Source organism: Anomaloglossus baeobatrachus, chromosome 1 (assembly GCF_048569485.1).
Source record: "Anomaloglossus baeobatrachus isolate aAnoBae1 chromosome 1, aAnoBae1.hap1, whole genome shotgun sequence".
Taxonomy (NCBI): Eukaryota; Metazoa; Chordata; class Amphibia; order Anura; family Aromobatidae; genus Anomaloglossus; species Anomaloglossus baeobatrachus.
In genome coordinates, this window is record NC_134353.1 from 181090210 (window position 1) to 181109158 (window position 18949).

General features: G+C 39.3%; 1 protein-coding gene across 2 annotated transcripts in view; it reads right to left on the minus strand.

The window, feature by feature from the left end:
• The window catches only part of ANXA10 (annexin A10), a 128903-nt gene extending 111733 nt beyond the window's left edge, over positions 1 to 17170 (minus strand). The window contains exons 1-2 of one of the 2 annotated variants that reach the window (XM_075335112.1): positions 17089 to 17170; positions 268 to 352 (exon numbers count right to left, since the gene is read on the minus strand). In XM_075335112.1, the coding sequence (XP_075191227.1) occupies positions 268 to 352; positions 17089 to 17106 (103 nt within the window). In that variant the 5' untranslated portion in view covers positions 17107 to 17170. The remainder of the gene's footprint in view (positions 1 to 267; positions 353 to 17088) is intronic. The other variant, XM_075335120.1, reaches the window with a different exon arrangement.
• Between the last annotated feature and the right edge of the window lie 1779 nt (positions 17171 to 18949).

Sequence of the window (18949 nt, forward strand, 5' to 3'; positions counted from 1 at the left end):
CTTGGTTTGAGAGCGTTTTGCAAGACAAGCAAAGCTTTTAATACATTTGTAACTTGGTTTTAGAGCAATGATTTGCAATAAGAGCAAATACTCACCATGCACACTTCCGGTTCTGTTCTTGGGAAAATTCGCTTTGATATAAGAATAACTTAGTTTAAGAGCACACTCCCGGAACCAATTATGCTCGTAATCCAAGGTTCCATTGTATTTCTATATGGTACATGAAACATACAAATATATATTTCATAATTACTATAGAATACAGACCAAATCCTTGAAGAGCCCCTCCAATCAGTTGTGCGTCTATCATGGGGTCACAGTTGGGGTTTGGGAATACAGTCCCCTGGACCTGCTGAATTGTCAAAATATAAATAATTACACTGTCGAACAATGGGATATAATATAAAAAAAAGAAAATACATAGTGAAGCAGACATTGAGATGTGTGTTGGACTATAGCTCTGTAGCAAGATTTTATTTGAGGTGGTATGCTTAAATTGTCCTTTTGTTGAAATTTTCCGAGACCCGTAACATTCCCAATTTTTAGGATATGTGTCTCAGAGATGGCTTATTTTTTTTCCTTCTTGAGCTGAAATTTTTAATTATACCATTGTTAGGTAGATGTGATGTTCTGATTGCCTCTTGTTGCATTTTATTGCAATATTATGGCAACTAAAAAAACAGAAGTTTAGCATTTTGATTATTTTCGCTTGCTACACCCGTGAACCAATCACATTATTTGATTTTATATTTTGATAGATTGTTCATTTCTGAACTCGTTGATACCACATATGTGTATTTCTTTTTTCATTAATAGTTTTATTTTCAATGGGGCAAAGGAGGGTGATTTGAACTTTTATGTTTTTTTATTTTTTAACATTTTAAAAACTTTTTGTTACACTTTTTATTGATTTTATTAGTCCCCTTAGGGGATCTGAAGCCTTCACTGTCCAATCGCTTCTGCTGTTCAGAGCAATGCTTCAGCATCCCTCTGAATAGCAAAAATGCTGATAATCTGTGAATGCTGGCACTCTGCCGACATTCACAGAAACTTCATCATGTCAGATGGAAGGGTCATCAGCTGACCCCTCGCTGTCATGACACCCCATTGACATCCCCTGATCACGTCACGGGGCCGTAGATGGCAGTGGGGAATGGCGTGCTTCTTAGATCACTCTGTCAGATTTTGACAGCGCGATCTAACTAGTTAACTGGTGCTGGTGGTTTTAGATCCACCCTTGCCTGTTAGCTGCATGTCAGCTGATCAGATCTACCGACATGTTTAGGGTAAAATATGAACCTGTTTTAAAGGAACATACATGGCTTTGGACGTTCAGGTACATGCAAGGTCATAAATGAGTTAGGGTATGTGCGCACGTTGCTTTTTACCTGCTTTTTACCTGCTTTTTTGCTGCTTTTTCTTCTGCGCTGTTTAATGCCAAAATGGATGTGTTCTTCTATTCAAGCAAAGTCTATGGGAATTTGGGTTTCTTGTTCACACTATGTTGTTCAAAATGCTGCCTTTTTGTGGCAGAACTTTGGTCAAAAACTCAGCTTTGCAGTGCAAAACCCAAATGGCAAAAACAATTGACATGTTGCTTCTTTGAAAAGCTGAGTTTTTGACCAAAGTTCTGCCACAAAAAGGCAACGTGCGCACATACCCTTAATGCATATCTAATAAACATATACATTTTAATACTGGATTTTTCTAGAGTTTTGTTGGGCGAACATTTCTTGGCAGGTTTATTGGGGTACCATGTTCTTTATATTTGATGACAATTGATTTGATGTTGCTCCAGGGGATCATCAGAGATTGGGATATTTTTTAAATCTCAAACCTGACTTGTACTTTTCAACAACGTTGACTTGTTTGTAGATGTCCTTGGTTTTTATGTTATTGTTTGGTTAGTGTTTCTTCTTGCTTAATTGTGTTACAGCCTCTCTGGCCTTTCAGAAAATTTGTGTATATACTGACAAAGAAACACTTAAGGGTGCTTTACACACTGCAACATCACTAACAATATATCGTCGGGGTCACGTCGTTAGTGACGCACATCTGACGTCATTAGCGACATCGCAGCGTGTGACACCAAGGAGCGTCAAAAATCGTTGATTGTTGACACGTTGCTCCTTTTCATAATATCGTTGGTGGGGCATGCCGCAGGTTGTTCCTCGTTTCTGTGGCATCACACATCGCTATGTGTGACACCGCAGGAATGACGAAAATCTCCTTACCTGCGTCCACCGGCAATGAGGAAGGAAGGAGGTGGGCGGCATGTTCTGGCCGCTCATCTCCGCCCCTCTTATGCTATTGGACGGCTGCTGTGTGACGTCGCTGTGACGCCGCACGAACCGCCCCCTTAGAAAGGAGGCGGATTGCCAGTGACAGTGACGTCGCAGGGAAGGTAAGTCCGTGTGACGGGTGTAAGCAATGTAGTGCACCACGGGCAGCGATTTGCCCGTGACGCTCAACCGACGGGGGCGGGTATGCACACCAGTGATATCGGTAATCATATCACAGCGTGTAAAGTGGGCTTTAGTGCTAATGCATCACACACAAATCTGATTACAAAACTATTTAAATACAAGTTGTAATGTAACAAAATATGTAAAAAGACAAGGGGGAGTACTTTTTCAGGGCACTGTGTATATATATATATATATATATATATATAAAAACAGTATACATATTATATAAAGCTGAGTGTACGTGTGTGTATGTATATATGTGTGTATGTGTGTGTGTGTGTCCACTGAAGGAATCCACACCGTTGCATTTACTATCACAAAAGTTTGCACAGCCACCTCATTTGACTCAGGGAATGTCATAGGCTATGTTTTGAGGGGAAAGTTTAACCCCGTGCTTTACAATTATTTGCCAAAAAACCTGCTTACATTAAAGTCAATGGAGCAGAAAGCTACAGGTCATTAATAATGCAACAAAGAATATTCTTAGTATAAGATAGCTTGTGTGTCAGTTAATATTTCAGTAGAGACAGAGACACACAGAGACAGAGACACACAGAGAAAGACACAGAGACACAGACACACAGAGACAGAGACACAAAGACAGAGAAATACAGAAGAGACACACACAGAAACAGACACACAGAGACTCACACAGACACACAGAGACAGAGACATACACGGAGACTGATACAGAGACAGATACACACAAAGACAGAGACACAGACATACATACGGACACACAGCGACATACAGAGACTGACACAGAGACAGAATCACACAGAGACAGAGATACACAAACAGACAAACACAGAGACAGAGAGACTGATACAGAGACACATTGAGACAGACATGTGCATATCAACCCAAGAACAAAATCAAAAGACCTTGTGAAGATGCTGACGTAAGCTGGTAAGATTGTGTCATTATCCACAGTGAAACGAGTACTGTGTCAACATGAACTGAAAGGCTACTCTGTCAGGAAGAAGCCATTACTCCAAAAGAAACATAAAAAAGCCAGATTAATGTTTGCAAATGCACACATGAAAAAGACCTTCATTTTTGGCGACATGTTCTGTGGTCTGACGAAACTTTAATTGAACTCTTTGGCCACAATGACCATCATTATGTTTGGAGGAAAAAGAGAAAAGCTTTGAAGCTTAAGAACACCATCCCACGGGAGTGGCAGCATCATTTTGTGGGGTTGTTTTGCTGGAGGAGGGACTGATGCTCTTCACAAAATAGGTGGCATCGTGAGAAAAGAAGATTATGTGGCAATACTGAAGCAGCATCTCAGGACATCAGCCAGTAACTTAAAGCTTGGGTAGAAGTGGGTCTTCCAAATGGACAACAACCCAAAGCATACTGCCAAACAAAGTGGCTTAAGGACAACAAAGTCAATGTTTTTGTGTGGTCATCATCAAGCCCTGATCTCAATCCTATTGAAAATGTAAAGGAAACGCTGAAAAGGCAGGTGCAAGCAAGACAAACTACAAATATGGCTAAGTTACACCAGGTCTGTCAGGAGGAATGGGCCTAAATTTCTACTAACAATTGTGAGAAGCTTGTGGAAGGATATCCAAAACGTTTGACCCAATTAATACAGTTTAAGTCGGAGTCATACTTGCAAGTGACTCGTGCATGACTTGCGCGAGTCTCGCATCGTATCAACCGGAATGTCCTACCACTCTCCAGACATGAGCAGGTCAGCTGCAAATAAATACATGCAGCTGACCCGCTCCTGTCAGGAGAGTGTGCGGCCATGCTGAGTGATGCGATGCGAGGCTCATGCGAGTCACATGCAAGTGTTACTCTGCCCTAAGGAAAGGGCAATGGTACAAATCAAATACTAATGAAATGTATGTAAACTTTTTGACTTTGCAGAAAGTAATAAAAATATCTTAAATCATTCTCTCTCTCATTATTCTGGCATTTGGCAAATATAAATAATTACAAACATGCATAAATGTGTACTTTTAGCTAGTGTACATATGTACACTACTTGCTTTAACTATATATTGAGTGAAATAAGCATTGAACACATCAAAATTTTCTCGGTAAATTTCTAAAGGTACTATTGATATGTTAAAATGCGTTAAAGATTGCGCAACTACATTTAGACAAGACTGTTAAATACTGGGAGAATAAAGTCTTGTCAGATGAGGCCAAAATTTAAGTGCTTGGATGCCATAATATACCCCATTTTTAGATACCGAAAGGCACTGCATATCACCCCAAAAACATCATACCAACAGTAAAGTTTGGAGGTAGGAATACAATAGAACTGGTAAAATTCAATTAATTAAAGAATGGATGAACAGACAAATGTACCAAGACATTCTCGATAAAAATCTGCTTCCATCTGCCTGGATGATGAAAATGTAAGGAGGGTGGATATTTCAGCAATGCAACAATCTCAAACACACAGCCAAGGAACCTCACTATTAGTTTCAGAGAAAGAATATAAAGATGCTATAATGGCACAGCAACTCTTCTAAACTGGAGCCAATAAAACATTTATGGCTGGAACTAACGCTAAAAGTTCATAGAAGACCATGGAACGTTCAGGATTTGAAGAGTGTGTGGAAGAATGGCCTAAAATCACACCTGAGCAATGCATGTGACTAGTTTCTCTATACAGGAGTCATTTTGATGCTGTCATCACCAATACAATCTTATGTACGAAGTATTAAATACATTTCAGTATTTCAGTGTATTTGTTCAATACTATTTCTCTGTGTCATTTCTTATAATTACACATCACTAAATTCATGGACATCTATGGTTTGATTTCTGTGTGGATTGCATGAGTTGTGTGTATGTGTGTGTGTACGGACACATGCGCGCGCACACTCACTCACAGACACACTCACAGACACACACATGTTGATTAATCACTAATCTTGAACAGGTTGTGAATGTACTTGGAATCTTAAGACAAATCCAAAATCTAAAGTGAATTAGCTGATTTGAAAGATGTAGAAAGTGCATTTGGCAGAGACATGTTTTAGGGCATGGTGAACATTTTTTTGTGGATTTCCCCCAAAGTCTGTGTGAAACCCATGCACAAAACTGTCCTCATTATTTTCTGTATGAGAGGTTTCCGTGTGGAACTATCACAGGTAGAGACAATAAGTTGGTTAATCAGTTTGCGAACCCAATGCAGGTTAGGCTGCTGATTTAGGCTCTTAGTTAGGCTCTTTTTCCTTAGCTGAAATCCAAGGAACAGCTTTGGGTTTCTACTCAATTCTTCGACATATACACATCAGATTTTCCTACTGGAAAATTCATGGTGTAATCATCAAAAAAGGGGGTCCGTCTTATACTCCGGTGGTGTTTTACCGGAGGGGGGGCAGCAGCGGTGGTGGAGCGGGGTCACAGGAAGCAGGGACGGTGCTAGAGTAGGGTGATGCTGCAGGCGCTGTGGTGGAAGCTGTGCAGTCTGCGGGTGCCTGTGGAGCAGAGCGGAGCGGCGGGTGTCACAGATGCTCTATCGGCAGTGCGGGCTTTAAAGAAATGGCGCTCGTAGTCGGCGCGTACACAGATTGAGCTTTCGGCCCAATGACAAGCCGAGATCTTATCTGCACATGCGCCACCTCCGGGCGCCATTTTTCTTAAGTCCGCTACTGGGAGATCAATGGGCCGGAGGCGGTGTATGCACACATGAGTTCTTGAGCCAAGAGCTCTATCTGCGCATGGGCCGACTCCGGGCACCATTATTTGAAACCCGCACCGCTGACACAGCATTTCTCCCACCGCATCGCCCTGCACCACATAGCCCCCACCTCAGCCAGCACAGCCCCCACTGCAGCCAGCACAGCCCCCAGCACTGCCAGCACAGCCACCGCAGCCAGCACAGCACCACACAATCAGCATAGTACCCCACAGCCAGCACAGCGTCCATTCTCCACCTCCCGGTAAGCTGCAGTCGCATTATAAGATGCACTCTTCATTTTCTTCCAAAATATCTTATAATCCAAAAAGTATGGTAATTAATTTGTTCAGATTGTTACAGGTTTGTCACAGACTTTTAGACAGATTTTACATTGAAAATCTCCAACAATTTACAGTACATGTCAATGGATTTTTCAGAAACCCCATTTGCATACACCAGAAAAAAATGTGTTCCTTTCAAAGAAGCATGGAGCAGATTTTCAAATTTACAGATATGTCCATGTTGTTGCAGACACTACTCCATTCACCAGTCCCTTGTCCCAACCTAATTGGAAGTTTTCACTCCTGGTGCCCTGGTCATATCCTCCATCATTAGACATTTTGAGAAAAGGAGATCAGTGCAGTCTGTGAGAAAGACTGAATTAACAAGGGCCGCAGAAGAACGTGTAATATTTCTACGCTAATGACTGCCACAAAAGCATATCCCCAACGCATTTGTCAAAATTAAGAAAAAGTATTCAAACCATTTAACATAAGTGAGTTCACAATCCTAAACATTTGCCAATCCTTCACTGTATTACTCTATATACCATGTTGTCTCTTTATTTGTAGGATGACAGATGGTCTGACCAGTATCCATTATTTTACTGATTACTGACCTTTACACAAAACACACAGGAGTGTAAAAGCCAAAGATAGGTGTACATGCAATTTACTAGAATAATGGAAAACATTTTAAAAGTGCAAATACAAAAGTGCAGTGGAGCATAGCAGCCAAAGCGACATTTGCCTCTATTGCGTAAACTATATTATACCAATCACGGTTAATTCCGGCATTCTGAGAAAGGTAATTGTATTGTCACATTTACCTCCATATTAGTAAATAACTTGCATTGTGACATTGAACAGTTATTCCATTATAATCCCGTTCTACACAATAAAATAATTAAAGCGATATGACAATATGTTCTGTGCATAGGCTATGCTATTACATACATTATCCTGCGCTGTATGTACGCTGCTTGAATACAGATTACTTCAAGAGTAAGCCATGAATAGTATACGAAGAAAGCTGGATGGGCAGTGTAAGGGCTTGTTCAGACGAGAGTGTGATGTCCATGTGTGCAATGGATAGTACACATACAGGACACTGACTGATATTAACCCATGTGCAAGTGCATATTAGGAAATTTTGGGACAAGTGGAAAAAAATTGCAGCATTCATTATTCTGATCCATTTTAGGCTCTGTTCCCACAATGAGCTTTTGATGAGTTTCTGATGTTGCTTAATGTTTGCAGCATTTCTACACCTTTTATGTAAATTAGGTTTCCTACATTCATTTGGATCTTGACAACTTTTTTTTACATTACATTTTCATGTGCATTTTTTACACACGTTTTTATTGAAATTTTGGCACTGTTTTTTTGTTTCTTGTTAGGCTATGTGCCAACGCTGCGGAAAATGCGCGGATTTTGCCGCGGATTTCTTGCGGAAAAGCCGCGGATTTCCCGAAAATCTGCAGCACAGGTACTTCCCAGCCATTTCTATGGCATTTTTGAAATGCTGTGCCCACACTGTGGATTTTTCCGCAGCGGATTTCGTGCGGATTTTGGTCCGGAAAAATCTGCAACATGTCAATTATTGTTGCAGATTTTCATCCAGATTTTGACTTTAAAATTGGGAAAGAAAAAAAAAAATCCGCACCAAAATCCGCATCAAATCCGCGGCAATTCCGCGGTAAATCCGCGGCAAATCCGCACCTTTGAAAAGGTGCGGATTTTGCGGGAAAGCTGCGGATTTTGATGCAGAAAAATCCGCAGCTACATTATCCCGTGGACACATAGCCTTAGTGTGCCATTTCTTAAACAAACTTGCTTTGTTTTTTATGTTTACTGGTATTTGGCTTTGAAAACTTTGATGATACAATCACGAAAAAGCTGCACATTAAACTAAGCATACCCGCAAGAGAAGAGATACGGACATGTGGCGGATTTGAAATGCACCACAGGTCAGATTACACTTGAGTACAATGTGAGCGAGTGGAGACTCTTTACTGAGTCATACAAAAATGGCTGAAAACTTTGCTACTGCACAATGGCAGCAAGTATGCTTCACTGCCTGTAGAGCATTCTGTGCAGTTGAAGGAAAGCTATGAGAATTCAGATTTTATTCTCAAGAAACTTAACTATGAAGATCTAGGATGGTCAATATATGGTAATCAGATAGCTCTCTTGTTATTTCTTGGGCACTATAGAGGATACTCAAATTACTCATGTTTTTTGTGTGAATCGGACAGCTGGGGTAGGACTCATCCCTGGAGCCAAAAAAGTTGGTCAATGAGAACGTCTTTATAACCTGGACTTAAGAACATAATTGCGGAAAGATTAGATGATCCCACTAAAGTTCTCCTGCCACCACTACACATTAAGCTTGGACTGATGAAGCATTTTGTGAATGCTCTACCGAAAGGCAGAGAGACTTTTAAGTACTTGTCTACCAAGCTTCAGGGACTGTCCAAAGATAAACTAAAGGAAGGCATTTTTGTGGGTCTGGATATTCAGAAATGTATGATGGACAATGTGTTTGAAACAAATAAAACCTGTTGAGAAAAGGGCTTGGGATTCTTTTAAAGAAGTTATGAATAAATTTCTAGATAACAACAAAGCTCCAAAATTTAAGTTCATCATGGAGAACGTGCTGAAATGTTTCAGAGCCTTGGGTTTTCTGATGAATTTGAAGTTACATTTTATACACTCCCTTTTGGAATATTTTCCTGAAAACCTTGGTGCTGTTAGTAAAGAGCAAGGAGAAAGATTTCAACAGGATATTAAGAGGATGGAATGACAATACCAAGGTAGATGGCATGTGAACATGATGGGGGACTACTGCTGGAGCACTTGAGCTCATGGTAGTACTCGCTCATCACTAATAACTACCAACTGCCACAATAAAATTTGCAGGGACATTATTATCTGAGAAATTTTCATCATTTCAAAAATATATAGCTGATGGATAGTAATCAAAAAAGTGGTATCTGCACCTATAGGAATAATGGGGGTGGTTCCCTCTACCCCCAGTTAAAACATAAGAGAGGGGAAGGTCATGTGTAAATGTGGCTCTCCCCATTGCCAATATATATTGCATAAACTACAATGTAAAGAGCCTCAACTGAAGTTGTCAACTTGTATAAATCTTTCTTGAGAGGTTAAAGCAGGGGTGTCAAAATAAAGACCTGCAGGCCAAATCCGGCTTGCCACATTATTTTATGCGACCCTTGACCTGAGTTGTCAATAAAAGCTGGGTGCTTTTCTTTGCCTCTTTGCCTCCTAGTCCATCAGGCAGAAACAAACACTGTCCATGATTATATTTTAATTTTTTTGACAGTTTACTGTATATGACACATGAGCTAAAGAGCTTGCCATGTGCAGTACAACCATTAGATGCTAGCTACAATGTATTGGCTGATGGTAGGTGTGACATTATTTTGTCACATGTTGTTGGCGTCACCTCTGGCTGCCCGGAATAGAATGGCTGGGACTTAGGAGTAACAAATATATATATATATATATATACATATATATATATATATGTATATATATATATATATATATATATTGAGGGTTGTGGATTTTGGGGGTCTATACTGCTGTGGGTATGCCTGTGGTGAGGTTTAGGGGGTCTATAATGCCACGGGAATACCTATGTAGGATTTCGGGGTCTATAATGCTGAGGGGGCACCTATAATGGGTTTTTGGGGTGTACAATGCTGAGAGGATGCCTATGGTGGGATTTGGAAGTTATACAATGCTGGCAGGACTCCTGTGGTGAGATGTCTTTTTGTTAGGTGGGTGATGTTTGAGGGAGGCGTGTCAAGGGATTTTTGGGTGTTTACGATGCTGGGGCATGCCTATGGTTGGATTTTGTATGTTTATAATGCTCGGGGTATGTCTATAATGGACTTTTGTGTCTTTAGATACCTGTTTTGGGATTTGGAGTGTGTGCAATGTGAGGGGAATACTTTTGGTGAGATTTTAGATGGTGTTTCTGGAGGGTGCCTGTTGTAGGATTTTGAGCGTTGTACGACACTGAAAGATTACTGTGATAGGATTCTTTTCAGTGAATAATGCTGTAGGTATTCCTACAGTTGGATTTTGGGGGTCTATAATGCTGTGGGGATTCCTATGGTGGGAGTTGGATGAACATCTCTGTGGGATTTTGGGGTTGGGGGGATACATGTAGTAGGATATGAGGTGTGTGCAATGCTTGTAGGGAAGCTTATGGTGGGATTTAAATCCCAGGGACAGCACTCTTAGCCCTACAACCCAGGAAATACCCCAGGCCTATTACCCAAAAACAGCTGTTGCATGGTTTTACTACACCAGGACAGCTGTCGTATAGCCCTACTGCCTAGGGACAGCTGTTGTATAGACTTTCTACCCAAGGACAGCTTTTACATAGCCCTTCTCTCCAAGGACAGCTCTGTTATAGCCCCTACCTCGTTTGTGTATTGCAATCCATGCTCATACTATTTTGCATTGAGATCGGCATGAGCCTTTACAATTACAAACGGACATGTGAAGGCAACCATAATGCTGATGGGGCCTTTCATGAAAATGAGTTTGACACCTCTAGGTTAAAAGATAAGGAAACTACAAGCAAAGGGCCACACACAGGCAAGCATTTCTATGACCAGATTGTAAGGGGGCTACATAGAATGGTGAAGTGGGTAACATGAGCCGCAGTTTGTATCCCCCTGCTCTAAATAGTATACCGTTATGAGTGACCAATACATTGGCAGCTGTTATATCTGTAATGTTAAATCCAATATCTGTTCACTTATTCATACTTGTGTCGACCTTCTTTACTTTTAAGGCAAAAATAGCACAAAATAACTGCCTTCAAGATATTTAGTGTGACGTATTTTTCTAACATTAGCAGAGTCACATTCATATGACATTTAGAGAAAATAGTGAATAGGTAGATGTTACGTAGCATATAATAAAGCACAATGAATGTCCCAGTATGAGATTTATTTGCAGAAGACGCTTATCACAAAGTCAACTTTTGTTGGTGACCAAGCCCATTACTGCTGGTGATATGGCTGACTAAGGGTTGTAAAATATATTTCTTTCCTCAATTCTTACTACTTACCTTTCCTGAAAAGCAATCCCTAAAATACCATTTTTGTTATTTTCCAAAATCCTCCAACACAGCCCAGTATTTGGATGAACCTACATACAATTTGTGTGCACAGAAGCCTGAAATTAAGTAGCCCGTTTTACATCACAGCTTTTAATTACAATATTGAGGCAAGGACAAAAAATACACAATGTGGAAAATACTGCAGCTCCTGATAAGAAATCCCTGTAGACTGTACACATGATTAGCTTGTAGACTTTGCAGGGAACAATGTTTGCTTTTCTAGCAGCATTTATAACATGTATGGTAATAACATATAAAGTAAATTTGGCTACTAAGCCTTTTATTTAGGATAGAAGAGATCTCGCTAAGAATGGATAGAAGCAGGGCCGGATTCTCTATAAGGTGGAATTTAGATATCCGTGTATCACAGCTGATATATTCTGCATGATCCACGGGCGTCATGCATCTGACACTAGTTGCATGATTTCAGCCATATATGCCTCACTATGAATCACTGCAATGTTTCAGAGAAAAATATACTTTAATAGCTGCTGGGGACCGAACCGTAAGGAAGACTAGTTGGACAGGTGAGTCTCAGGTGGCTCCCCCCCGCCTGCTCCCTTTGATTCACAGGTCTCTCCTTCCCTGCGTGTATATGGAGAGACATGTCACTCTAGGGCAGCGTAGTAAATGGTGATAAGCTGCGCTCCACTGCCCAAGGCTCTGGTGCACGGGAGAAAGATAATGTCCAAAATATTCAAAAAACCCTGGCACACAGAATGGGAAAGGAGATATCCAGTCAATGGTTCTTTTTAATATGCTCGTGTTTTTTATTCAAGAAAATATTCATAACAGTCAGTGTGTAGCAAAAAAGGACGGTTATAGTCCGACGTTTCAGCTCATACAAGAGCTTTCACCAGGGACATGAAATACCGTAATGTATAGAGGAAAAGTCCTGTACACACAAGGAGAACTGAAGATAGGGCAAAGTTGTAGGAGAATTGTAAGGAGTATTTTAAGGCTCCTGATAAAGTCCGTAGTTCCGGATGAACAAGGGGGTAGAGAGCAGTATAATGGCTGTGCTTATCTGATGTACTGGGGCTCACATGTGAGAAATACAGATAATGATGAGCTCAAAATATGCTGATACAATATATCATGAGGGCTCCCTCACCACTCTTCAACCACATGCTGCGATAGGCAATCCAGGCCACCTCCTGGTTACAACAACATTTTAACTAATAGCCTCTCCCATGTTCTATGAGGCAGCTACCTCCATTATCTGGTTACAGATTGTAATCCCCAGACTCCTTTTGATGTAGTTCCTTTACATGATATATTGTATCAGCATATTTTGAGCTCAGCATTATCTGTATTTCTCACATGTGAGCCCCAGTACATCAGATAAGCACAGCCATTATACTGCTCTCTACCCCCTTGTTCATCCGGAACTACGGACTTTATCAGGAGCCTTAAAATACTCCTTACAATTCTCCTACAACTTTGCCCTATCTTCAGTTCTCCTTGTGTGTACAGGACTTTTCCTCTATACATTACGGTATTTCATGTCCCTGGTGAAAGCTCTTGTATGAGCTGAAACGTCGGACTATAACCGTCCTTTTTTGCTACACACTGACTGTTATGAATATTTTCTTGAATAAAAAACACGAGCATATTAAAAAGAACCATTGACTGGATATCTCCTTTCCCATTCTGTGTGCCGGGGTTTTTTGAATACTCTAGGGCAGCGGACATGGGGAAGCCACCTGGAACCCAGCTGACTTTAAAGCATAACCATTGTTTTAATTTTTATTTCATAAATCAATAGTACACATACAAATAAGCAACTTTGTAATATATCTTATTAGACAAATCTGCTTCTTTCCCCTCCAGAGTTCATCAGTCATTAACAAAATCCTCAATTCTGAGATAAAATCTGTATTCAGTGAAGACTTTCACAATACAGAGATAGGAGATGGCAGTTGTTACTGATAAAATTCTATGATGATGGGAGGAGCTATAGGCAGAGGGAGGGACTAGAAGCAGAGGATTGAGCTACAGGAAGAGGAGCTAGAGACAGATCTCCGCCCTTCCTTCTAGCTACATAGAATCTCACTAGTAACAGCTGCTATCTCCTCTCCCAATAATGGAAAGTCTTCACCGGATTCAGATTATTACCTTAGAATTGAGAATTTTGATAATGACTGATCAATTCTGGCAGAGAAAAAAGCAGATATGTTTGGTTAGATATAAGTGCATCTCAATAAATTACAATATCATCAAAAAGTTAATTTATTTCAGTAATTTAATACATAAAAGGAAACACATATATTATATAGAGTGATTACACACAGAGAGATCTATTTCAAGTGTTAATTTCTGATAATGATGATTATGGCTTACAGCCAATGAAAACCCAAAAGTCATTATCTCAGAAAATTAGAATAATTACCACAAAACATCTGAAAAAGGTTTCCTAAGCATTTAAAATTGGCCCTTTTTCTGGTTCTGTAGTCTACACAATCATGGGGAAGACTGCTGACTTGACAGATGTTCAGAAGGCAGTCATTGACACACTCCACAAGGAGGGTAATCCACAAAAGATCATTGCTAAAGAAGCTAGCAGTTCACAGAATGCTGTATCCAAGCATATTAATAGTAAGTTTAGTGGAAGAAAAAAGTGTGGTAGGAAAAGGTGCACAAGCACCCGGGATAACCTCAGCCTTTGTAGGATTGTTAAGAAAAGGCCATTCAAAAATGTGGGGGAGGTTCACAAGAAGTGGACTGCTGCTGGAGTCAGTGCTTCATGAGCGACCACACACAAACATATCCAGGAGATGGGCTACAACTGTCACATTTCTTGAGTCAAGCCACTCATGACCAATAGACAACGCCAGAAGCGTCTTACCTGGGCCAAGGAGAAAAAGACCTGGACTGTTGCTCAGTGATCCAAGGTGTTATTTGCAGATGAAAGAAAATTTTGCATTTCATTTGGAAATCGCCGTCCCAGAGTCTGGAGGAAGAGTGGATAGGCCATAATCCAAGCTGCTTGAGGTCTAGTGTGAAGTTTCCACAATCAGTGATGGTTTGGGGAGCCATGTCATTTGCTGGTGTAGGTCCACTGTGTTTAATCAAGACCAAAGTCAGCACAGCCATCTACCAGGAAATTTTAAAGCACTTCATGCTTCCCTCTGCCGACAATGTTTTTGGAGATGGAAATGTATTTTTTCAACAGGACTTGGCACCTGTCCACACTGACAAAAGTACCAATACCTGGTTTAATAACCAAAGTATCACTGTGCTTGATTGGCCAGCAAACTCGCCTGACCTAAACCCCATAGAGAATCTATAGGGTATTTTCAAGAGGAAGATGAGAGACACCAGACCCAACAATGTAGATGAGCTAAAGGCTGCTATCAAAGCAACCTGGGCTTCCATAACACCTCAGCAGTGCCACAGGCTGAGCGCCTCCATGCCACGCCACATTAATACAGTAATTCATGCAAAAGGAGCCCTGACAAAGTATTGAGGCATTTACTGTACATACTTTTAAGTAGGCCAAGATTTCTAAGGTTAAAATCATTTTTTCAGTTGCTCCTATATAATCTAATTTTCTGAGATAATGATTTTTGGATTTTCATTGGCTGTAAGCCATAATCATCAACATTAACAGAAATAAACACTTGAAATAGATCACTCTGTTTGTAATGACTCTGTATATATGCGTTTTTGTATTGAATTACAGAAATAAATTAACTTTTTGATGATATTCTAAGTTATTGAGATGCACTTGTATATTACAAAGTTACTTTATTTTCATTATCCCCTTTTACTCCTCTTTGGTCAGACCTCATCTGGAATATTGTGTCCAGTTCTGGGCACCACATTTTAAAAAAGACATCAACAAACTGGAGCAAGTTCAGAAAGAGTGACCAGAATGATGAATGGTCTGCAAACCATGTCCTATGAGGAACAGTTACAGGATTTAGGATTGTTTAGCTTGCAAAAGAGAAGACTGAGAGGAGACTTAATAGCTGTCTACAAATATCTTAAACGCTGTCACACTGTAGAGGGATCAGTTTTATGCTCATTTTCACAAGGAAAGACTAGAAGCAATGGGATGAAACTGATGGGGAGGGGACACAGATTAGATATTAGAAATAATTTTTTGACAGTGAGGGTGATCAATGAGCGGAACAGGCTGCCACAAGAGGTTGTGAGTTCTCTTTCAATGGAAGTCTTTAAAAAGAGTTTGGACGGACATCTGTCTGGGATGATTTAGTGAATCCTGCTGTGAGCAGGGGGTTGCACTAGATGACCCAGGAGGTCCATTCCAACTCTAATATTCTATGATTCTATGTGTACTATTGGTTTATGAAAAAAAATTAAGACAATGGTTATTCTTTAATTACGTTTTTCTCTGAAATACAGTAGTGTTTCAGATTAAAAAATACCTATCTAATATCTTTTAGTTTGATTTGTATATTTCATATATTATCTTCGTAGGAGTTAGAGCTTGCAATGCCCAACTTCTATACATAAAATCATAAAGACCATTTTGGCTGGCTGTAGTCATCATTAGGAAGGTTTTGACTTCAGATAGATCTCTATAAATCTACCGTGCATGCAGTGAGCTCTATTGTTTTACAGCTATAGACATACAGTACAAATTTACTATTACCGTATATTTCTCTAGGATGAGCATTAATTGTTGAAAAATGGAATTGCTCATAAATAAAAGAATCCCTTCTGATGACAAATTAGACAAGAGTCCTCTTTCCTTTTCTTGAATCTGGGGCCCTTTGCTGTCGATATCTGCTTTTGATCTCAGTATACTATATTGTACTGTGTTGTCTAAAGTTGCCTCATTACTTCCTTGTGAACAGTCTTTAACTAAAATATTTCTCACTGTGAAATATGTGAAAAATTGGAATATCCACAATAGAGGACATCAATGGGTCGGATCATAAAATTGCCCTATAACACTGTATACAGCCAACCTCAATACAAAGAAAAAAAAACATAGTGTGGTTTAAGTAAAATGTTCCATATGAGTGTATTTAACAGTCACAGGATTAACAGCGAGCAATCTACAATATATAAATTAATTCATTTGAATTTTGTCAAGGATCAGTCAAAGGTCATACATCAAAGGATAAAATGGACAAAGCCAAAAGGAAAAACAAAACATTCTAACAACATATATATATATATATAGCTATATATATATATAGATATATATATATATAGATATATATTTTATTTTTTTTAAATATGTGTAACTCGGTACTAAAACATACAATTTACAATTTTGATAATATGTATACAGTAGAGGAAAAAAAGTCTCAAAAATAGGGTAGTCAGAACAAGCCATACTTCTACTGTTTCATTTATTCCCCAAATATCAAGCACTCTAATAAATTACTTTCTTCTTCAAAGACGACAACATATATATATATACGGTATATATATATATATATATATATATATATATATAAAAGATAAAAAGAGCATGGCAATATTTTTCGCCAATATACTTCGATCTCTAAGTAAATCCCATGTTATCAATAAGGTGATGTAACTTACATAGCCCCCACAAAACATTGTGACGTAGGTGGTCTTCTGAGGCCGGTGAGTGGATTAATACTCAAACTGACTCCAAATGAAGCAGGCTCGATTGTAACCTGCGATGGTAATGTGCCAACTCCACCCAATCTGATAATGTAACCCACACACGTATCACATTTAGTTTGCTCGAAACAAAGGAAAGCACTTCTTGGTGCCAGGTATGTGCGCTAAATCATCAATCATGTTCAAGAAACAAATTAATTTTGCAATACAAATAAAACTTAATCTTTGCTTTACCCATGACAGATATGAAAGCAACCAATCAAGCCACAAGTTCACAGAAAAGATTAATAATTAATCTTATGACACATTGTACAGTTACTATATCTCTGACTATAATGAAATTTATGTTCTGTTTTATGCACAGCAGAAATGTATCATTAGTGGGACAATGTATAATTAATAATGCAAAAGTATACATATTACAGGTCTACTACAAGGTATTGTTCAGAAATGTGAGTTAATATCTAATACGGGGCACATTTTAGAAATTGATGGTTAAAGCTCTGTTGTAATTTCACTGTATTGTTCACAATCATACTTAAAATGAAAAGGTGGAAAAAACAGAGCAAAGCAGTGGGACAAAATGTACTGTATATATTCTAATGCTAAAAGGGAACCTGTCATATAAAAAAAATGCTATTACCTTGCAGCTAACGGGTTAATCATGTTCTGAACATGCCTGATGTTCCCACTTAGGGCCCTGCTGCTGTGAGGAAATTAACTTTATTCCTCCTGGCAGCATTCAGCTTTGAGTCATAGAGGTGGCGCCAGTGCGGATTCAGTCACCGCTGGGTGCATAATTTGCCATGGCTGTAACCGAGTCCCCCGCACTGATTGACAGTCAATTTTTATTACTCAGGCCACTGGACAATAAAGGACTACAAGGGGTCCTGATGTTGAAACTCCTAGTGATAAACTGTAATCTTCAGTTTAACCTGATACCAAGGGGTCATTTTATCACAGCTTTATTCTAGAATACTGACATTAAATGTGGGACGTGACTGTCAAATTCTGTAAAAGTGCCAGCATTTTTTACACCAGTACTTGAAGCGAGGAGTTACTGAGAAGAGCGATGGTTCTGAACAACAAAAGCAATTGGACAGTGCAGGCTTTAAGACCCCTAAGGGGACTAGTAAGATCAATAAAAAGTTAATAAAAGATTTTAAAAATCTGAAAAAAAATCCTAAAAGTTCAAATCACCCCCTTTTTGCGCCATTAAAAATAAAACAATAAAATCAATAAAGAAATACAATATATTTGGTATTGCTGCATTCAGAAATGTTCAATTTATCAAAATATAGAATCAATTAATCTAATAGGTAAAATAGGTAAAGGGCGTAGCGATAAAAAAAACAAAATGCCAGAATTACCTTTTTTTGGGTCTCCGCAGCATTGCATTAAAATGCAATAACAGGCAATCAAAATATCACATCTACCCAAAAATAGTATAATTAAAAACGTCAGTTCAAGACTCAAAAAATAAGCAATCACTGAGCCCCAGATCCCGAAAAATGAGAATGCTAGGGGTCTTGGAAAATGGTGATAAAAATGCAATTTTTTTTTTTGACAAATTTCGGAATTTTTTTCACCACTTAGATAAAAGTAAAACTATTATTATTATTATTTATTATTATAGCGCCATCAATTCCATGGTGCTCTACATGTGAAAGGGGTATACATAATAGGGACAAGTACAATAATCATAAACAATACGAGATACATCCAGGTACAGGAGGATAGAGGTCCCTGCCCGCGAGGGCTCACAATCTACAAGGATAGGTGAGGATACGGTAGGTTAGGGTATCTACGAACTCGT